The sequence below is a fragment of the Primulina eburnea genome, chromosome 9 (genome assembly GCF_022965805.1).
Source record: "Primulina eburnea isolate SZY01 chromosome 9, ASM2296580v1, whole genome shotgun sequence".
Lineage (NCBI taxonomy): Eukaryota > Viridiplantae > Streptophyta > Magnoliopsida > Lamiales > Gesneriaceae > Primulina > Primulina eburnea.
This window is the reverse complement of record NC_133109.1, coordinates 32,750,862-32,773,684: the sequence shown is the minus strand read 5'-3', so window position 1 is coordinate 32,773,684 and position 22,823 is coordinate 32,750,862. Positions and strand designations below refer to the sequence as shown.

Sequence of the window (22,823 nt, the reverse complement as noted above, 5' to 3'; positions counted from 1 at the left end):
TATTGTTATTAAATAAGTAAGGTTTATTGGTCTGTCAAATTTTTAAGACAAAAACTTGTACGTGAGATGGTCTCATGGATTGTATTTTATGAGACATCTCTCTTATTTGGATAATCAATGAAAAATATTATTTTTTATGCTTAGAATATTACTTTTTATTGTGAATATCGGTAGGATTTACCCGTTTCACAAATAAAAATTCGTGAAACCAGTTTCAGAAGAAACCTACTCAATTTTTAAATACCCAGACCAATTATTTTAGCATTTACATAAAATAATCCACAAAAAAATTACTTAGAGCAGATATTCTTGGTCGAGAACTCAATTGTTTCAAATTCCATCGATTTTATTAATTAAAATTTCCACAATATTGTATATATAAAAATCACTTGCTAAAACTACCAATATTTTAAAGTTCCGAATATACCTTTACTATAATAATTATTTAAATTCATGTTGATTTATAAAATAATCACATGCTAACATAGAACAAAATAGCAATACTCGAAAAGTTATTTTCAATTAATTTCATGAAGCTTTTTAGTTTTAATCTAAATTATCAATAATTATATATCAATCAATTTAGCTCCAAACAGCATTGTAAAAAACTGTAACTGAGGTGAAATTCAGTTGTAAAATTAAAGTATTTCAATTTTCAAATACACTTGAGAAAGTCAATTTTTTTAAAAAAAAATAAAATATTTCGAGCACAAGTTCCAAATCTTTTAGCAGCTCTCGTCTGACTTCATCTACGGTACCTTCGTCTTCCAATTTATCATTTTCACTTCTGGATTCAGCAATGTCAAGCCAAGGGCGATTCGGTAAGCTCATTACCAATTTCACCACTGACATGTTTCTTGCTTCCAAAGCAGGCCGAGTTACGGAATATTTCACCCTACACGTGGGAGCAGTGTCCCATGTGTAGATCAAGGGTCCAGATTTAACCACAAGTACATGAGGTCCATTATTTTTTTTAAAATCACAAATGTAGCTAAATCTGGACCATCTAAATCCTGTGGGCAGTGCCCCTACAGTTAGGATCGAACGAACCCCGAGTTACCGAACTAGCTGTTTGGACTTTGGAGTAAAGGCCAACCAAGCCTTTGGTTGGTAAAATCCTCCACAGGTGGTGATAATGAACTCAGGGTACCCCTCTGACGTCTTGTAATAAGGCTAAAACCTCATCTCTTGACCCCATTGGATGGATGCCTTCTATTCCATCATAACTGAGCCTGCTGATTTCCGATATCTCTAATTCTCCAAATTCCGACTGGTTATCTTTGGATATTAAGCCATCGGTTAAATAAAAACTGGGCTTCGGATCTTTACCAGGACCTAAAATCAGCGTAGCATTTGTAATGTTATTCAAGAATCAAGCCATATGTTCCCGAGATACATTGAAAGAAAATTCAAACCTTGTAACGGGTGGGTTGAAAACCTGCTGCACACAATTCTTTCATTGTGAATTGCCATAACTTCAGTCCAGGGAGGCAGCCTTTTCGCGCAATATTTAGCAACCGTAGCTCATCCCCTAAAAGATGGTTATGTAAAAACATAATTTATAAACAAAGAAACCCCTGAAAATATATATGACAATCTATAGCTTTACCCCAGCGCAGTGTGCTTAGTAATCCCCACCACAACTACTGATGCATAATGGTTCTCTGCTTCCAATACTATAACTGTAAAAACCCGAATTTCCAGCAGATAGCTATGCTTATGACTTGTAACTGAAGCATTTATCATGCAATAAAGGTTATTAATGGCACTGATTGTTCCTATAATTTATAATTGGAGCATTTAACACAGAATAAAGGTTGTTAACAACACAAGCCCTTCAACAACAGTGGGTGGTACGGATTTGAAAGTCTGCAAGAAAACCTCCAAGTTGATATAAACAAGCGGGACCCAACCCACCGAAAATCTTGAAAATTTGTCATGCAAATCCATTGAACATTTTAAAAGCATGAAATTGCCGCCATGCAAAGATCTTCCAGACCTACTTTCAACCAACAAAGCTTGGTCTGCTTCCACGACAACGATAATAATAATTTTTATAAAGAAACATAAACAGAAAATCTTGATTAAAATATGAAGGATGAGACGATCGAAGGTGACGCAGGCACAAAAGAAATCCCGCTTAAACAGGATACACAAGTTAATTACTTAATCAGTCTGCTAATTATTGTACTTAGAAAAACCATTTGCGGGATACCATGAATAACCACCAACAAAAGAGCCGGAGAACCATTTACGCGATTGACGGTAGCTGCAACGGCCAACGGGTACATTTGCCACGTTATTTCAAAAGAAAATCAACTTCTTGATATTTTTCAGGAGAAAAATAGTTTCTATGTTGTTGATTAAATCAAATAGAATAATTATTTACAAGAGAATTTATAGTTGCAAGCTGATCGATGAAATATTTAGCTACACAATAGGCCGCAATTTTTTATACAGCAAATAGATTTTGACAAGATATTTTTATTCAAATTAACAAAATACTTTTTAGTAGAAGATTTCATGCCATGGGTATACTTTCATGGCAAAAACTTGTGTGAAACGGTCTCACGAGTCGTATTCGTGAGACGGATCTCTTATTTGGGTTATCCATGGAAAAGTATTATTTTTTATGCTAAGAGTATCACTTTTTATTGTGAATATGGGCAGAGTTGACCCGTCTCACAGATTAAAATCCGTGAGACGGTCTCACATGAGACCCACTCTACTTTCATAATAGTATTTTATTAATTTATCTTAAAATACAATTAATCTTGATATATTTAATGTCTAGAGTTTTAAATATTGGAATTTGACCATTGATCAATGAAACATGTAAGTTTTTTTTTATTGTCTACATGTAACTCTATATTTTATTTAAGTAGGTCACTTGTGAGATGATCGTACGAATTTTTATTTGTGTAATGAGTTAATCTTGCCCATTATTTATAATAAAAAGTAGTACTTCTGATATAAAAAGTAATTTTTTCAAGGGTAAATAGAATATTCGTATAAAAAAATTAACATGTTAGGCGGCGTGGTTGTTTCTGGCAAGAATGGCTTACGGTAGGTGCTACTCCTAATCGTCATTTGATTTGATTTCTCAACCACAACAACGAAAATACTCTTTTCCAGATTTATTTATTTTATTATTCAAATCATGAGCAGTGTTATTTGCACTTCATTTTTTTATTAAATACAATCTAATTTTAAATTCTGTATTAAAAATTGACTATGTTACCCTTTAATCGATTGATTTTATTTTTATAAATTCATTAGAAGTTTCGATTCTAAAAAAAGTTATCTAAAACGTTAATTACTCAATAATTATAATTGTTCCGTCAAGATTCCAGTTGTGAACTAATAACGAGTGACTTAAATTATAAATTCTAGAATGTCACATCACCCTAATAGGTAAGTATTTTGAGATGATACTCTCCATCGCTTATAATATAACATTGATGATCTCGTTGAAAATAGTGTAACACAAGAGACGACTTTGAAAAAGACTACTATCGGAAAAGATAAATAAAAGTTGTTTATAGTAAGCTGCTGCAGACGTCGGTTTCGCAAGAAGTCGATAATATTACAAATGACCATATTCATATCGACTTATAAAATCAAAAAAATTACACCATCAAATTGACAAATCTTTTATCATGAGACCCTTCTTAGATTTATAACCTAACACGTTTACCTAGATAGTATCCAAAATCACGCCATTTTCTAATCGATGAGAGACCCCTCGATTGGTAAACTTAAAAAGACCTTTTTTAAATCACAAAATAAACGAGTCCGTGAAGGGTAATGTCGATTCTATCTGTGGGGGCGGTGCCCCACAAGGATCTGAACCGTTGATTTTAAAGAATTGGATGGACCCCGCATATGTGTGGTTAAAATTGGACATTTGATCTTCTCACCATAAAGTAGGGTGAAATATTCCTCCGCGAAGACCGTTGCAGTGATGTTACAGTATGCCCCCAAAGGTTTCTTTATTGCACATGAAAACGTAACTTTTTAATTCTTGATAAGGGAGTTGATCGCAACAGCATAAGTAGGGATAAGATTACCTTGTATCCCTTGCATTAATGGATTGCGCAGAACCAAAAAAGAACCTTGGGAATCCCAATTGCAAATCTTTATATTATCATATATAAAAAATATAATTGAACTCAATCGTTCAAGATCACCAATGTGAAGTTTACTTTGGGATGAATATAGGAATTTAATCTGAAGTGTTTCACTACATATAAAACATCGCCCTATTGCAAGCAAAAAAAGAAAAAAAGAAAAACAAATATACATACGTCGTGTCGAAATATATGTTAATTTCTGAGAGGGTCCATCCTTACGGCGGGCACCTCACTCAAGGATCACTGCACTTGTAAATGTGTGAATAATATAAATTATTTTATCTGAATTTCAGTTGTTCACGCGAAGTGAGGCTACATTGGTTCAGGGATGAGACGAAATAGAATCCATAGAATGTCCATATGTTCAGAATGAGAGCGCAGAAGATATACAAGGCACACATAATATCTTACACAACCTTAAGTCACAGAGCCTACTCTACTAGAAGGCGGAATTTATCACATGTGGCTAACATGAATATAATACATCCCGAATTGCATTTTTGAATGGGAAACAAATGATTAAAGGGAGTTTACTTAGTAAAGAGACCTACAGGTTATTACATCCTCAGGAGATCTGATCGATGCAGTAAACGATCCGCAAGATTGTATTCTCATTGATTGGTATTATATCAGCAGTCACAAGATGCTGCAGGCCTTTTGGCCCCTTCTCTTCTTTCTCGGCTTTCGCTTAGGCATCAGAACAACCTTGATGGCTGCATCAAATACGCCCTTCACATTCTGCAAATATTTGAAAGAAAGGTATGACGTTAGAGCCAACTGCTGAGACATTGATGTAGCACAAGGCAAGTATTAAGAAATTTGGGCAAGAAACCCTCAGCTGTCAACTGTAACTGCGCAGGTTGCACCAAAGATCATGAAGAGGAAAATCCAGAACAGAATAGCGTATATCTATTTCTACTTTCAACTTGATTGCATTTGCATGATTGATTCTCAGGTTCAAGATTTTTCCGTCAATTATTTGATCTTTCACCCGGAATAGTTGTGTCCAAATGGTCAGACACTTCCCATCTCATAGACAGTAGCAGTGCCCAAATTTATTTTTCTTTCTAATTCTCCAGACATTCGTCACACCATGATGGGGTGTATCAAAGCTGAGTCTTGGATATATCTATGTGCAACATGGCAATACATCCCCATGACCCCACATGGCATGGTCCTTGGGCATATCCGTGCATCACGAGATAAATGTTTTGCAATACAAAGTAACGTATTTCTCTAATTAAATTCATCACCTGCTGTGTCTTTGCGCTGCATTCAATGTAAGCAGCAGCTCCTATTGACTTTCTCAGCTCCTCTCCCTTCGAGAGAAAAAAATAAGTATTAGGATTCCAGCTCAATACTTGGTTATCCTCCCCATAAAGAGGTGTACCAAGATCTATGTTCATATATACGGGTACGGATATCGTCTCAAATACGACACGGCAAATTTTGAAAATATAAAACACATTACGGCCTTAAAACTTGTAGAGATAATATATATTTATGTAAATTATATATAATGTACAATTTTTTCTTTGTCGAAACATATCCCCAGCGTGTCTACTGACGTATTATAGCCGTGTACAAGACGTATCCAATCCGGTCAAACCTATAAGAAGTCAACGACACGGATTTTGCCGTATCCACACGTATATCGGCGTGTCGTATACGTGTCCGATATTTCAGGGAAAATTTTTTTTAGGAATATCCGTGCTACATAGACCAAGATATACAAATATATTAATATATAATGTACCTGAGCAGTCGCGATGGGTACTGCTCCTGGATGATCTACAAAGAACTGCTTATCCTCTCGAAGATCTGGTCAAGAAAGAATATAATCAGATTAAGCTGACCTAAACAATGGTTCACATGGTTCATGAGGAGAGGAGAAAAATAGGGAGTCACACCCTGTTCCTCGTCTGTTTTGTAATTAGAAAAATTTCACAAGATTGAGTAGAACATATGCTAAATAAGACAGATACAGCTTAATTTATATGACAACCTATTGTTATGGGGACTGCTAGTGTTAAAATCGCTAAACTTCTTAAAATTGTCTCATTAACAGTTTCATGGGAGAACACGAGTGAATAATGAAGAGTAAGGCAAGATGCACGTTACACTGATGATTAGTCAACAAATTGTACAATTTTACATGATTAAGTAAATACAATGTTATTCCCCTCTGCCTTTAGAAACAATATTACGTAAGTAAAAAATCATTTCTTCACCAGAAAACTTGCTTGCTCCTCACACTTAAAAAAAAGAAGGAAAAACAAAGACCGCGGTTTTGTGGGGTGCTATAGGTCCTAGGCCTCAGCAATCGCCTTCGTAAAAGCCTCTTTAACATTTCCTGATTCTTTCGAAGAATTCAGCGGGGGAAGAAGTTTTCATTTCTGGCTTAAAGAATTGACCATACTTTTCCATCAAAACTCATTGATTTTCAGATTTTTTATTAGATTAAATTTCCAAATCCTCTTTTTTTTGAATAAAATTAAATCTGTTAAAAAGTTTAAGACAAGTTCACTCAATTAATCGAAATTAAACTTTAAAAATTGGTCAAATCGACAAGTTGAATGTACCAACCAGACGTTAAAAATAGACAGAGGTACTATTAAGATAAAGGAAAGGTAGAAGGAAATTCTGACCAAGCTTTGTTCCAACAAGAATTATTGGAACTCCAGGAGCATAATGCCTCAATTCAGGAATCCACTGAACATCAAACCAAAAACGTAGAAAAAACTATCAGCAACAAAAGATCGTGAATATTCTTTCCTTCCAACAAAGTTGGTTTGGTTGGGAGGGGAGGGGAAATGAAATTGTAGGTTTAGGAAGTTAACTTTAATCCACCATAACAAAGAAAAAACAGATGAAAAATTTCTGAAAAACATGTTCTGAAAATGTTCCAAGTTGACTCAGCAGAATAAAAGTCCAGCCAAATCGTTGCTGTGTTATTTTGTTATTTTTTTTGCTTTCTTTTGAAAAGGGAAAATACACAAAATGAAATTGAGGCATCCGGTACAGTAAATCAAGTAAGCCTGACCTTCCTGGAGATATTCTCATAACTAGCCCTGCTAATGAGTGAAAATGCAAGAATAAAGACATCAGCCCCACGGTAGCTTAATGGTCTTAATCTATTGTAATCCTCTTGGCCTGGTCAGTAAAAGTGAGGATTTTATTCCCGCTATGCAATAAATTTAATGACAGATAGAAAAGTAACACCTTAACAATAATTACCTGCTGTATCCCATAATCCAAGATTCACGGTGCTCCCATCCACCACCACATTGGCACTAAAATTGTCAAACACAGTGGGGACATAATCCTGTTTGTCCAACAAGAGAAGGATAAAAACACAATGAATCAGAAAACAGATAGAACCAAAGGATAAATCTAGAGGCATCTTCTTTGAAACCAATGAATATCAAAACCAACATAAAATTATATGGTAGCAAGGAACAAGAATTAGATGAGCATGAATATAGTAGAGTCACAAAGAAACTCGGTTAGACAAGAATTGAATATGACCGAAAATTCACATGTGATTCATTTCATTCATGTGAGTAATTTCTTTCACGTGTAGCTGATTTTGGTAACTTGGTATTTATAAAAAGAAAGACAATAATTCTTGAAAACTTACATGCTGAATCGAGATAAGCTCCAGGTGTTATGTCTTTTAAGATAGTTTGGACACATGAAAAGAGTAGCAAAATGCATTTCTTTGGCACACGCAGGTAGTTTTCTATTAAAATGAAAGGAAACGCAAAGCACACATATTTATCTCGCTAAGAGAGTGAAAAGTTCCCCAGATATGAGCCTCAAAGAGAAAAAAAAATATAGGTTGAAACTATATATTATTATTTCAAAGTGAACACTGATTAGAAAAAAAAATCCAATTTGACCGAAAGTTCACACCGAATTTCTTTCATTATTTTCATCCATTTGTAGAGGGGGCAACAGGTTGATCTTCCTCGTTGATGCCATAAATTGATGCTTGTTTGTTTAAGTTTGTTCCAAAAGTAACCATAACACAACACCCTTCCCCAAGCAAAATGCAGAAGCACATAAAAATGTCTTTAACACTAAATGCATCGCAGTTGCAGAGTATCAACATCCAGACAAAAGCAAACATCCTGCTTTTACTTCCTCCAAAAGTAGAAACATATAAACAATAAACACAGTAAACAAAAATGTGAATACCGTGGGAAAGGTGTTGCTGGTGTAGGAAATGAGTAAGCAAGTTTTACCCACTGCTCCATCACCTACAGTGACGCACTTTATAAACCTCGACGCACTCATCTCTCCTCCGGCGACCTCAACACTTCCTCTCCAGCCCCAAGACACTATATCTCCGCTTCAGTGAGTTGAATTTTAATCCTCGATTGTTGAATTTGCCAAAAAAAAAAAAAACGCACAACGAACACTCAACTGCAGAGATTAGCATGACCACAATTAAAAAAAAAGTCAAAAAAATATAGAAACAAAAACCCTAGTCCCAAGAATCAACCCCGCAATTGTGCTACGAAAATGCGCATGGTTCAGACCACATAAAAACCAAATCCAACAGTTCCGTTAAATTCACACACACACACACACACACAAAAGAGAGTAAGCCATAGAAACCCGAACCTGCTTGCACAGAGAGAGCTTCAAATTGAGTTAGAGAACATAGAGAGAGTAAAATCTCACCTCTCGTGACTGCTGAACACAGATATCAAGGCGGTAATAAATTTTTCTTGGGAGAAATTTACTCTAATTTTCAAATTATTTATTACAAAAATTTGGATAGTTTCCAAAATGGTAGGATCACCTGCTCCAATTATTACTACTTTAGTGGAATTTTCATATTAATGGTTAATTAATTAACACTAGAATAACTTACATCATTACGGTGTCGTTTGCATCGACAGTGACATCTAACATTTCTTATTCTATATAAAATAAATAAATTATTTCATATTTTTATGGGTTTTGTACTATTGGTTGGATTTTGTTTCGAACTTTGAGTTACATCGGTCGACGGATGCTCTTATTACATTCATAGTCTCTGAATTGTTTGATCGTCTTTCTCCCAAGAAGAAGCGAAATATAATCAACTTGAACTCGACCCCGTCAATATCTCTTATTCTGGTACAAACACACGCAAGTCACAGAACAGGCTAATGGAGATTATATATATATATAATCTCCATCTCCAAGTATTATTTTCAAAAGAAATTTGGGTTTTTATTACTTGAATTGTAGAAATACTTGATAACAAAGCATAAAATAAAGTCCTTATGCGTGAAGATAATCAATTCGGTCGACGGATGCTCCTATTACATTCATAGTCTCTGAATTGTTTGATCGTCTTTCTCCCAAGAAGAAGCGAAATATAATCAACTTGAACGCGACCCCGTCAATATCTCTTATTCTGGTACACACACGCAAGTCACAGAACAGGCTAATGCCATCCCATCCCTTTACTGATTGGTGGAGAATTAAGTGAATGGTTGTTTTCATTATAACCAACCAAACCTAACCTCACCAATATATCTGTCTAGCTTTACATTTATTAGTATTACAACTTTTATTGGTCCTTTTGCCAAAGTTTTAGATAATGCTTATTTTTGGGTCGCTCACCGGGAGGACAAATTGTTACTTGATAACAAATAAAATATTTGGAATGGCATATGCAATATTGATTTCGATACAAATCATAAGTGTGTACTGTTCTTATCCAGTGGTACTTTGATAAGTGTAGTTTGGTATGTCTTCATCAATTGAATTCGTTTTCAAGCTTTAGACCAAAGACCGATTCCCACATGAAGAGAGTCTTCCGATCCTCTTTAAAACTTTGGCGCAGTAGTTAGCATCGGAAAAGTTTAAAGACATTTTCCTTTTTTTGACACGGGAAGAGGGTACTAACTATACAATAGTCTAATATATAATATATAAACTAGTAAACACCTAGATAAGTGGAATTTAAACTCAAGATCATAGGGATCTTGGGGCGTCACTCTTGCTACTAGATCAAGAGATGATCGACGGCAAGTTAAAAGACATTCACTACTACTGTCAACTTTCACATGGCAAGTAAACTGATTCTTGAAAAGCAACTACTTGGCTGAATGGGCAGGTTACACACACATATTTCAGAAACTGATTGACCAAATAATATGCAGTGACAATCAACATTTTTTAAACCTCACCCAATTGTAACTTCTCCCCATCATCTCCATAGATGTCAACCGAATTTTAAACTAAAAATCATATGCACCTCAAATTGGCCGAAAGCTTCCATTAAAATATAGGATGAATTGCTGCTCACTGTAGAAATCATCATTCTCATAATGCAAGTTAAGTAATATAATTCCAGTTAATGTTATTATGAAATAATCGTAAAATTAAACAACAAAGATGCGCACAAGGGGAAAACGTTGAATTATTTGCAGAAAAAAAAATCCTAATTTATTCACAAGCCCTTCAGCAACACCACCATCAAAATATCACTGCACGACCACGTCAGGCTACGGATACGCAACATCACATCAACCTGAAATGGACGTTGGGATTCAGTTTAAGTGATGAAAGACTTGAATTCAATGATCAGATAATCAAACCCATCTACAAGGGAATTCGAGCTCAAGAGCAAAAACAGACCTGTCAGTTGAATGCACATAACATGTATTTGCAGAGAAAGAGAACAGAAAATTGAAAATGAAGGATATAGAAGCATTAAAAATACGATATAAACAAGAAGAAATCACCCATGAAAAACACAGAACATAAAAGAAAACAGAAGTCAAAAGGGTCCACTACAATGTAAGTATGACTAACCTCGACAATGCCTCAGGTAGACAGGGACCTCTCATTGGACGTCAGCTGCCACTTCTAGCCTCATCACCCTAAAAGAACATCTGAAAAGTCCAGCTGGTCGACTGTAGGCTCATGACAAATCAAAAGATCCTTGTCCTTCGGTGATAGCGTAGACAATTTTCTGGTACATAATTTCCTAGTAAAAGAAAAAAAATCAGTTCTAAACACGCGACATTCACCGAAAATGGCATCACACCCAACAAAGCATTGGCACTAAAGATTCCTAGGCTCCTGGCATTAGTACATCACTCTTAGAACTATTTGTATACCCAGAGTAAGGAGGGAATAAATCGGACCAAGTAAATGTGAATTTCATAGTCACCTAACCCATACCTTGGTAGAGTATGGAGGAAGCTTTAAGTAATTCGCACATGTCATCACGCTTGGTAGGTCATCATCAGCAGTTTCTAATGGACTAGGACCATTGTGTGCCATGTTGCCCATGCTTGAGGAATGCTGTTCCAATTATCAGTGCGTCAAGATACACATAATTAAAATGTCGGTAAAGAGCACCTCACATACAGATCAAGCTTTCTCAAATACCTTTCTGACTATTGTCAATTTTGGATTGAGGGCAGCCAAACCACCAGGAGGGAGACGAGGAGCACCAGTGACAAATTGACAAAAGGCCCGTTGCTGTTCTGGGTTAAATTCCCCCATGATCTCAAGAAGCTGATGCATAATGACGAGGCACAATATCAATCAACAAAATTTAAACTCGATGCACAACTTAAGAAATGTGAGAAATTATTAGGCTCCCTCTATTTAATGTCTTTCTTTGCATGGAAACACAAAATTAAAAGTTTTCATACATTTACAACTGCAGGACTCTTAGCTGTATACCCATGATCAAATTTGATGTGATCTGCGAGTGCATCAGCCTGCATTAAAAAGAATGATTAACCACAGATGTGCAGGAGTGCAAGTCCTACTTGAGCAACTCCAGAAAATATATTACCTTCCACAGCTCTCTACGACCGCAGAGAAGATAGTCCACCTCATTTGCAGAAAAGATTTGTAGAGTTGAGATGTCAAACACCTACCCATGAGCTCATAATATTAATTGCAAGTCATTTATGCGAAGGCCAATGCTGTTGAAATTTAATGAGTTAACTTAGACTACTCTACCATTCCAATTAAACCATACTCTCTTTAAAGAAGAGGAACCTAATGCCAATTAAATTTTGGCCATCTGGCTGTGTATGCCAAAACTACATGCATATTTTGGCATTTTAGCTACTATCAGTCTCCCCCCGCCCTCTCTCTTCCCTGGTGGCAATCAAACTTATTATCCTTTTAATAATCTGTTTCGCATAAATATATTTTTTTGTCAAATTCAACGACACTTCAAGACTATCTGCTAAATCACTTACTTTGAAATCTCTAAACTACCTTAGACTGCTTATTTGGGGAGGCCAACTACCTTGATATATCGGTTTTCGCTGTCTGGTATCTATTAGCCTCTTCTCTCTCCCCCCTCCCCAATGGCCATCACATTCATCATCACTCTACATCTTCTCTTTGCAGAATTATATTTTTTAACAAACTTCCAGCATATCAAGGATAATATCTCTCAACTCCTCATTAATTTTAAATCACTTTCTTCAGTATATCCACTTCTACATAAACAAAAAATACACTCGAAACCAACGTGATTTTGGCAATAAGATCAAATAAAGCAGAGCACCTGATTAAAGCCAGATCTAAATGCTTCCATTTGGCGCATGATCCCAGTCCCTACTGTAGCATCTACCACAAGGGAAATATATTCCCCCAAACTACTCATTTCCACCTGCAAATTCAGGACAACTGGAAATGGTGAAAACAGTACCGCAAATACTAAGATGTAGGGTAAAATGCTGCTGACACAGGGATAGAGAGGTATGTGCTCACATTCTCATCGCCTGGTTTTAGTGCATAATCCGGATAGCCTGGAAGGGAGAAATCTAAACAGAGGTCTTCTATAGAAGCTCCACGGAAGCGTAACTCCTGTTGATTAGAGCTTCCAATAGATTCTAAATATTGTTTCCGGCATACAAGGGCTTGCAATTCTTGTAAAGTAGTCCCAAGTTCAGCGTCAAAAGAAATTATATCATGTAAATCCAGCTCCTGTTCAAGGTGAAACGATTATGTCATTATCTAAATCAACGGATACAAAAACTTGGCTCCCAGTCATCTAAGAAACTATCTCAACAATTTCAACAATGTAACAAACTTACTTGACCAAGTACAAGCTTATAAAAGGCAGTAGAAAGTGGTAGATCCAAAAGCCTCCCATCTTGAAGAGCTTTAGCCATAAATCTTCCAAGTAAACGAAAATAATCAATGGCTTTAGAAAACTGGCTACCCTCGGAAGTATCAACGTTGGGGGGCCAGGGTCGTGGAAACAACCCAAGAGGCACATGCACAGAATCTCCACCACCACCAGCTGTATGCATAGACAGCTCACGAGGTTTCATATCTAATTGACCACCTACATCAATTTCCATTGACGGTCTACCCAACGACAAACCTGACCTCCACATTCCCAATCCAACTTTCTGAACGTCGTGGCTTAAAAGAGTGTAAAACTCTAGCGTGGGCCCCAATCCAGTGCCAACCTCACCAAAATATTCAACCTCAAGAACAGCTTTTTGACTAGAATACATCTCCATAACTTTTGCTGCAGAATCTAATATCCGACTCCGGGAAACACGAACTTTTTGGCGCTGTAATCTCCCAACTCTCACCTCCCTTTCATTTGTGGAACCATGACCATCAACACCTTGCTGCTGCTGTAGGCGATATAGTGCACGGGACAGTCCAAAAGCTGTTGAATAGAAGTACTGGCGTCTGGTCTCAAAAGGAAACAAAAATGGGCAAGCTTTTGTCAGCTGATAGCACCATGAAGGAAGAGACCCGCTGCAAAGAGCAAGTGCATCCTGAATCTGTCGAGCCAGTTTTGGAGTAAGCTTGCTATTTATATATTCCTCTGGAGGAGCTTTGACTCCAGCGGCACTAAGTTCATCCAGATTTGAGACTTTCCCGTCAGAGAAACTGTCTATCACAGCTTGAACTCGCAATTTAGGTGCAAGCTGGTTCAATCCCTCTAGTACACGTAATAGTGCTAATATATTATAGGTGGGATTACTTCTTTCCAGGTCACAAGGAAGTTCCCCTTGCAGGATGCTATCTAGCAGAGAGAAACGATGTGCGGATGCATCAGGTCCAGAATTACTTGAAGTACTAGCTTTCGTAGAACCGGAAGGAACGGTCGTGGTCAAAGTACCAACTGAAGGCCTCTCAGCTTGATTACTTGCTTTTTGATACATTATAGTGTAAATATCAGTCCAAAGTCTGCTCCCATCACTAGATAAAAGATCCGTTCCAGCAAACACGTCCTCGTCATCCCCACTCGAAACAAGCTGGCGTTGAATTGCCTGATAAATAGTCAAGTTTCTATTAAGCTGCTTCCCTGCCGCAGTAAATGTAAGTCTAGGAGGACCATCAGTGCCAGAGAGTGGGCGATCGTGCCGATCTCTAACTCCCCTTACACCTCTATAATTTCCAGATGCAAGCCCAGCCATAGCAGCAGCGGCAAAGGACATAGCACCTCTTGAACCTAATGAACTCCCACGCCTGAACTCTACCGAATCAGATCCTTTCGCTGATGTGCCTTGGCTGCTGGAACTACATGTTGGATTGTTCTGAACATCATTGGACACAGGGGCAGGACTGTCTTCCGAAGAATCGCCCAACTTAACATCATGCACTTTGTCTGGCATGCAAATGGGAAGAGTATCATCTCTCAACATCTGTCAATGAAGATATCAGTAATCGAATTTATAAAGTGATCCTTCAGGACAAAGAACTGTTATCATAAGAAACAAAAATTATTAATAAATAAATAAAGATGTAGGGTTGAAAGATATCGTTCCGATCATCTGTTGCAACAAGACAAAGAAGATATTATTAATTTAAGGACAACAAAACAAAGTTTCACCATTTACAGCAGCAATTGGGCACCGTCTTAGTTACATCAAACCTACCGCCCTATTTGTTTGGCAAAGTAAATACTAGAAAATACGAAGAGAGTCAATCATGAACTCCCTATGGCTGAGAATCAGGATATAGCACAGGGAAACACAAAATGCGAAGTATCTTCCTCCCAATGCTCTTATTATTATATTCCCCGTAGAATACTAGGTAGACGAGTAAAATTTAAGTATATTTTTTAATGAGCACATAAAACAGTTTTGGCTGAACCAAAAGAAACTGAAACCAAGATCTATTTCACATGGCCGTCTCCAACCATTCCCGAACCCCACCCCGATACAACTATTATGATATAACATGTTTTGCTAAATCATAATATGTTTTGCTAACATAACTGATGACTCTAAATAACATTGCCCAACATACTGTACCAAACCAGTATCCTGGGATAATTATTTAAAGTGGAACACATTTTTCCACCTCTGAGAAACTGAAAACGGACACATGAAATTGGTTAATAGTTTCAGAAGCATACATCATCATTGTCATCGTCGTCGTCATCTGATACATCATCATCTTCAATCACCAAAGTTTCATCAATTTCGAAGGGTGACATATCCAATTCATCATCCTGCAATGCAGACAACTAAAATATGTATTTAAATAGATAACAAAAAGAAGAAATTGTCAAGAAACACCAGGAGGAAAAAAAAATCAGATAAGAAAAAACAGAGAACAGTTTCACCCCAAATCAGGATAGAAAAAGAACCAACTCATCAATTTGGGAGAGTAAAGTTAAAGGTCGTCTCATCTGCATTTGTACTACCTGAGTCCAATATGAGCTTAGGGAAGAGGAAAAATAAAAAATTGAATGTGCACCGGGTAAAGACTTGAGCCCTAAACACATCAGTGTGTGTGGTTAGGTTCTTGACTCATCTCAAGAGCATCTCAAGAGCCACTGCCCAAGCATGTGAATGGAAAAACTCAATCAATGTTTTCATTGCCAAATTGTTTTACACCAAACATCATTTCACATTTCAAAAAAAAATTCCAAACATAAAGACTCTGATCATTCATTCGTTCCTCTTTTTTTCCAACCAATCATTATACATAACCTTTGTCATATAATCATCACTACACCTATATACACGGACTTTCAAAAATTAATACCCAAGCACTCTTCTCAGAATTTGAGTGGAGTTGCCCATCCAAATACCAGATACATGTTAATTTTTGGCAGCCATTTTCAAAAAGAGAGTAAGCTAAAGGCAAAACATAGGTATAAAAAAATTTTCAGCAAAAACTTTATTAAGCAAGTCATCTCCAAATATAGGTAGGACAGCTGGATAACTCATTAACCATTGAATCATTCACATTCATGCTTCATATGGCTACATCAGCAGAAACTTTCATAGAGTGTTCGTACTGGGTGAATGGTAGCTATTGACAATGTCTTCCTTTACTTGAGGTAAAAACAACAGGGAACTGGAATCCGATTTCGAAAACCCCTTCCATTTCAAGAAAAGAGTTACAAAACAAGATTACTCTGTACATACACCAGGCAAAACTTGCATATATTATAAGACCACAGGTTTAAGGCACTCAAATTGGCTTTGCTATGAAGCAGAAGGGCCCATCTTTTCTCTTCGAGGAAGAGGAACACCAAAGACCGGAGAGTTGACTATAAATAGATCTTGCCTCCGAAATAACCACAAGAAAAAGTAGACATCAATTTAACATGCTCGGATGGTTTAGATGTTCCAATTAAATATATTCCAATACAAGCACATCATTGCGCAAGACCGATGCAAATACCATGCATGTCAAGAGATTTGAAATCCAATCCAAATGAAACCAGTCCAAAGTAATTCTTATTCGTAATACTTAAAAGCAAACCTCGGAACTTGTGTCCGCATCCAATGGCTTCATTTGGTTATCTTTGTCCAAAGCTGCTCTTCTACGAGTTGCATTCCTGGTTTGGGGTCCCCTCCCCTCTTCTTGACCTGGTTTCAAGACTGCCTTGCCTTTCGCTTTTAATGAGACTGAAGTTTTTTCTTGTGGAGACTCTTTTTTTGTAGTATCTCCTATATTAAGAGATGACCTAGGACCGAGTCGAATGACGTCGAACAGCATAAGCCGGAGTAAACGTAGATGGTGAAGAAACACCAGCGCCTGCAGGAGTGGTCCCCGACTCTGTATTCCCATCAGATGCTGAACACTTCAAAGCAGACTCACTTCGTTGAATTCGGGGCCACAGGAAATCTTCAACGGTTGCCAAACTTGCCAAGGGATCAATCAGAACAACATTTGAAGAGTAATCACGGAGAGATTTTTCCCCCTGGGCTCTGCAAAGACGCAACTTGAATGGTTGAGACAATGCACTTAACCCAGAAGAAAGGCGAGCGTTTCCGCCAGATGATCGAGAAGTGTGGCTAAGAACAACAGGGAATCGTTCCACTGATGAAAGAGCATTTTGAAGTTTGTGAACCAAAACACTCATTGGGACTACATTTCTTTTATCAACACTATGAGGAAGCGCAATGGAAACAAAAGACCTATATCTTCTGAGAGCTTGTTGCCGGAGCTTAGGTAGATTAGCTTCGGAAATTCTCTCCTTGGAGAAATACCCACAAGTAAAGTAGTTGAGCAAAGATGCAACAACTCCGCTACCAATGAACTCAAAAGTTGATACACCATCTCCTCTGCTCAGCTCCTGCAATATCTCAGTTATAACATTAACCAAGTGTTCCTCTTTACTGATAGAACTGTCAGAAAGTCGAGCACCATGAGCTTTTGATTTTCCCTTCAGTTTAGTCCTCTGATCATCAATCCCCATATTCAACCTCTCGCAGAGATTCTTGAGGCAGAGCAGATCATCCGTAAATCCAATTTCATGGGAATGAGGATCTGAGGGAAAATACTTTTCTTTGAAAGCTTTTGCATATGCACTGACAGTAGCTCGAAGAGGTGAATTGACAATTGAGATTTCAACCGAATTTGAAGGTGAAATTAAATTTGGAGTCGAATTTATAGAATCATCCACAACATTTACATCTGTGCAATTACCACCTCGTCGACGATTTCGCCTAGAACGGGTTGATGATCCAGTAATAGAATCATTATCCTTCTCATTAGTGGACAGTTGTGAAGTGACAGTAGATCCAGACAGTATCAATATGTCCACAGCATGAACAACGCCTTCCCTCACAAACATCTTAGTGAAAACAGCGGGAAGCTTTTCCATTAAAATCTCTGCTATCTGAAGAGCGGGCACTAAAACATGAGGATCTTTCCAAGCTAAGACCCCTGCTAAGAAACTAAACCACCAAAATAACCAAATGAGTATGTTTCAACGACTGTACATAAGATATATCCATATCCTGGAGAGAGAAGCTGAGGAACTCGATTCATACCTTGATATGTTTGTAACATTTATTAAGGATTGGATCATTTCTGCTGTGCTGAAGAACATCAATTTTCCTATGACCGAAAGACACTGGTGCCGAACAGGAGCATTCACACTGGAACCATATATCTGCATGTCAAACCATGTTTTATCAAACTATATAGAACTACATGGGAAACACAAAATACTAACTCAGAAATATGTTCATAACTACCTGGATCACAACAGGAAGAAGATCCATTCCAAATTGTTGCAGAAGTTCAGGTTGGTCGTTCAATAGTTTCTCACGAATTGAAACCTCATGTGTATTCCCATTTGAAGCTTCTTGTTTTCCAGAAGTGCCTAAATGGTCGCTCTTAGGAAAAGAACCTTTGACAAAAAGACTACTGTTGACTGGAAGAGATATAGTCCCTTGAGGAAGTGGTGGAAGAAGCTCATTTGCAAGGTTCACAACCTCAAATATCTGACAAAATAGAAAAATATATAGGTTCATATCCTGTAGAATCAAATCCAAAACAAAGCTACTATAGGAACCGTTTCATTCCTAACATAAAATGAATGCAATGATACAATAAAATCACATAAGGCGGCATCATTACCAATTTCATTGACTAAATGATGCCAATTTCATTACTTAAATGATGGGGCAAGGCAAGCACAATTTTTTTAAAAAAAAGCTGAGGAGAGGATCTCGAGAAATATAAATAAGAGTAAAAGCGCAGTATGGAAGTGGTTCATACCTGCTCTGGTGGTCTACTTAAGGCAGGTGAAACTGACATGCTTGAAACAAGACCAGACCCCTGACAGAATATCTTTAAGAATGGCACTAATTCCAAGGAGGAGTAGGGATTTTGAACCTAAAGGAGAACCATTTGCACATATCGAAAGAAGCCGAATCAATCCCTGCACACTAAAAAGGTCATTATCCTGCACCAATACAAATTAACCATCAAAACAAGTAATTGGCTCACTGTGTACGTAGTACTGCTGAGGGAAACCTGGGCACCACCAGAAATGCTGGATGAAATGAGCGCTGCAGCTTGTGTGACAAGTCCATGATTGCAAAGTGCATCGAGTTTATCTGATGATGAAGCAAATGCTTCCGCGATCCGCGTCAAGCATATAGATGCATGTTCTAAAACCTAAAACCAAAAGAAGATAATCACAATAGGAAGTTAGCAAGGACGGAGGAACCTATAAGCTAATAATGCTAAATTTCTCATCACAACAAGCAGAGGCACTGTATCACCTTTGCATCATGATACTGTAGAAGATTAGTCAACAACGGAACAGCTTCCATGACAAAATCAGCCGCATCTGACGGCAGTTTCTTGCACATGTTTGCAGCAGTAGCTAAGGCGACCCTCTGAAAGAGCAATAAAGGAAGAGTAGATTCATTACAAGCCGAATCAAGGAAGTACTGAAATGGCTAAGAGACCACAAATATTGTGCGACAAAGCCAAAAATAACAGTCTGTTTATATTACCTGAACACCAGTGGAGAAAAAGTCAAGATACGAAAGCACAGCCATAAGCGCACCAGCACGCAAGCAAGCAGTCGGGTGTTCCTGCGATATCTTCTTCAAAGCTTGAAGCGACTGTTCAAACAATGCAAGTATGAAGACAACCATTTATCACATAAACTTATCAATGTTTCCAACAATTTATCAAATAAACATACCAACAATTTATCTCATAAACATAACATTGCTTCCACATTGGAGGTCTAAACAGACTGACAATAATAAAAATTAATAAAAACAGGCATACGAATTTCAATAACATGCGACTTCCAGAAGCATTTCCAGGCCGGTGTAATTACACTGATGTTAATCAAAGTTGTTCACCTGTTCAGCCAAGTCCATGTACTCAATAGTAAGCAGCCTAGCAACAAAGCAAGAAACAGCACCATAATGGACCACCGCAGCACAAGAGGACGGTAGTACATCGACCAAGTGTGTCAATGCCCGCGCTGCCAGAAGCATGATATCAGGATTACTCTCGTGATTAAGCAATCCCACGAGCACAGGAACAAAAGAATCAACTGAGAAAGAACTCAACGACTCCTCAGTCCCAATGGAAAGCATATCACAGAGCTGCGTTAGCGCCTCCACTTGCTTTCCCTCCTCACCATCGGCCCTCAACCCTGACAAAATCTTCTTCAGCCGCCCACTCTGATGGGAAGACGAAGTTCCACCAATAGCTGAGCTCGGGAGCAAATCATCCAATCCAGCACCCAGCTTTCTCAACAACCCTTGAAGGGCGCTACTCGCAGAAGTCAAATTCTGGTGCAAAATCCCAACTCCACCCTCACTGTCGTTTTCATCTTCCTCAACTCCTTCGTGGGAGTCAACGTTTAGACCAATGTTCCTTTCTCTTTCTGTATCTCTATCCCTGTGCCTGGTTTCAGGCTCTTTCTCTTTACCTTTATCAGAGCTGCTGTTGTCGTTATTCTCCCAATTTTGATAACTGCTAAGGTTTTTGCGTCGGCGGCTGCGGGTACTGGAGGCAGAGGCCGTAGAAGGTTCTGGGGTGGTGTCCATAGAAGAGAGACGAGTACCAGTTCGGGAACGAGTCGAAATCGATGAAGCGGTAGTGGTGGCGTTGCTAACAGTAACGGCGGTGGAGGTGGCAGTTAGACGAGTACGTTTAAAGGCGCGTGTGGTGGGTCCAGATGTAGAACGAGAAGGCGCTGCTGAGGTAGATGCCTCCGCCCGCTTGCGGCTCCGAGTTTCCATACAAGGGCCCTTCAACACCTGGGAATCAACTCGCCGATCAATCGGCGATCGAACTTTCTGGCGATCCCAGAACTCGAATCATCTCACTCTTGCAATAACCCAAAAAGCCCTAATTCTTCGAAGCTGGAAACAAAAAAACCGAATCTTTATAAATTTTATGTGAGTCAAAACACAATAGAACCCCGATTCAATAGAAACGCCACGAATTTATATCAATTTGCGATGCGAGAGTTGATAAGATATAAACAATCAAACAGGGAATTAGAAAGCGCAAGCGAATGTGAGAACCGAGGGATTGGATTTGGGAGAGGAAGGAGGAATTTTTAGAATATATATATATATTCTTATATATATTTTATTCTAAAAAACAAATAGAAAACCCTAATTTTATGGTGATTTTCGTATAGTATGTCTTCTTGAACAGAAAATTTAGCATTATTAATTTTATAAAAAGACTTGTGATTAAATATTTTTTGGTTGATTTTTTCTCCATAGCCACATTGATTGCACTGTTAAGGAGAGAGACTAAAAATGGATATTCTCGAGTTTATATGGTAACTCAAACGATTCTTTTAAATCATTTTTGAGAACTACTGTGTTTCCCTGCGAGAATCCAAGAGTTAAAAGAACTACATTGGCTTATTGGAGGCGACTTCAATGAGATTTGCTTTGATAATGAGAAATGGGGAGGCAATCTTTGGTCATTTCCATATATACAAAGATTTTAGGACGTTGTTTATGACCGTGTTTTACAAGACATATATTGTATTGATGATTTGTGCACGTGTGCTAATAAGAGAATGAGAACCAAGTTATTCGTGAGCAGCTTGATTGTTTTGTTAGTATGCTTGAAATAAAATTATTATTCTCTGCAACTTATATTCATGTCTTAAGAGTTCTTTCACTCAAACTATCGGTCTCTCTATATTCAGTTGGGAAATTCAAATGTCCAAGGACCTTCTAACCACAATTTCATCCCTGATTCGAGGCTAGATGGCTTCGAGAAATGTAGTGTGCTGAAAAAGTTGTACTAGGTTGGCGGCCATTTGACGCATAGATGGTATTAAAACACATAATAGTTTATTGCCTAGAAACACTTCACCATTGGGCTATGCATAAGTTTCGTGCATTGCCTAAACAAATTAAGGATAAGAGGTCCAAAATTAATGAACTCAAAAGCCAGTCAAAATGATTCCATTCTATGAACCATGCTTGAGAATGAACTTGAGAAGATGTGTACGCGAGAGGAATAATATTGACGACAAAGAAATTGTGTTTCAAGAGGAAACAGAAACTCAACATTCTTCCATATTCATGCCTCATCTAGAAAGTAAATAAACACAATTATCACGGCACATAGAGACCTCTGTATGGAGCCCCAACATATTATGACTGAAATTGTTATTGACTACTTTAATAATCTCTTCAATTCTAATTTCTCCTTCATAGACGATATGTATCATGTCCTTGATTATATACAAACTAGGGTTATTAGTCGGATGAACTTGATGTTATGGCCCTTTTTACGGCTGCTAAGGTAAAGAAGACATTTATTTATATGCATCCGGATAAATAACCTGGACCAGATGGCATGCCAGCATTATTTTATCAGAAATTTTCGCACGTTTTTGGTCGGAATGTTACCTCGGTTATCGTAGACATCCTTAATGATGGAGCTTCTCTGGATTATTGGAATCGAACAGTGGTAATTCTC

The 22,823-nt window shown here is 37.7% G+C and overlaps 2 protein-coding genes and 1 long non-coding RNA gene across 4 annotated transcripts; all 3 read right to left on the bottom strand.

The window, feature by feature from the left end:
* Positions 1-938: 938 nt before the first annotated feature.
* Positions 939-1,724, bottom strand: LOC140840650 (uncharacterized). The gene is made up of 3 exons (XR_012120041.1): positions 1,610-1,724; positions 1,416-1,531; positions 939-1,335 (listed from the first exon to the last, which is right to left on the bottom strand). It is a non-coding gene; the product is annotated as an uncharacterized lncRNA (long non-coding RNA).
* Positions 1,725-4,462: 2,738 nt separating this feature from the next.
* Positions 4,463-8,964, bottom strand: LOC140841808 (rac-like GTP-binding protein 5). Of its 2 annotated transcripts, none has more exons than XM_073209497.1 (8): positions 8,823-8,964; positions 8,334-8,561; positions 7,371-7,458; positions 7,177-7,286; positions 6,782-6,845; positions 5,890-5,954; positions 5,387-5,452; positions 4,463-4,871 (listed from the first exon to the last, which is right to left on the bottom strand). In XM_073209497.1, the coding sequence occupies exons 2-8, from the start codon at positions 8,430-8,432 to the stop codon at positions 4,770-4,772; spliced, it is 594 nt and encodes a 197-aa protein (XP_073065598.1). In that variant the 5' UTR covers positions 8,433-8,561; positions 8,823-8,964; the 3' UTR covers positions 4,463-4,769. The 2 variants fall into 2 exon arrangements, with proteins under 2 accessions (XP_073065598.1, XP_073065597.1); XM_073209496.1 differs by having other exon boundaries at positions 8,763-8,953.
* A 1,475-nt stretch (positions 8,965-10,439) lies between these two features.
* On the bottom strand, positions 10,440-21,433 carry LOC140841807 (E3 ubiquitin-protein ligase UPL3-like). Its single transcript, XM_073209495.1, is given in 20 exon segments — positions 10,440-10,668; positions 10,953-11,127; positions 11,325-11,447; positions 11,535-11,663; positions 11,804-11,872; positions 11,950-12,030; positions 12,679-12,783; positions 12,885-13,100; positions 13,211-14,785; positions 15,502-15,597; positions 16,863-17,069; positions 17,071-18,283; positions 18,380-18,501; positions 18,587-18,835; positions 19,113-19,175; positions 19,177-19,275; positions 19,344-19,514; positions 19,622-19,738; positions 19,859-19,969; positions 20,219-21,433. Coding segments are annotated over 19 exon segments (5,703 nt in total). The 5' UTR covers positions 21,110-21,433; the 3' UTR covers positions 10,440-10,668; positions 10,953-11,061.
* Between the last annotated feature and the right edge of the window lie 1,390 nt (positions 21,434-22,823).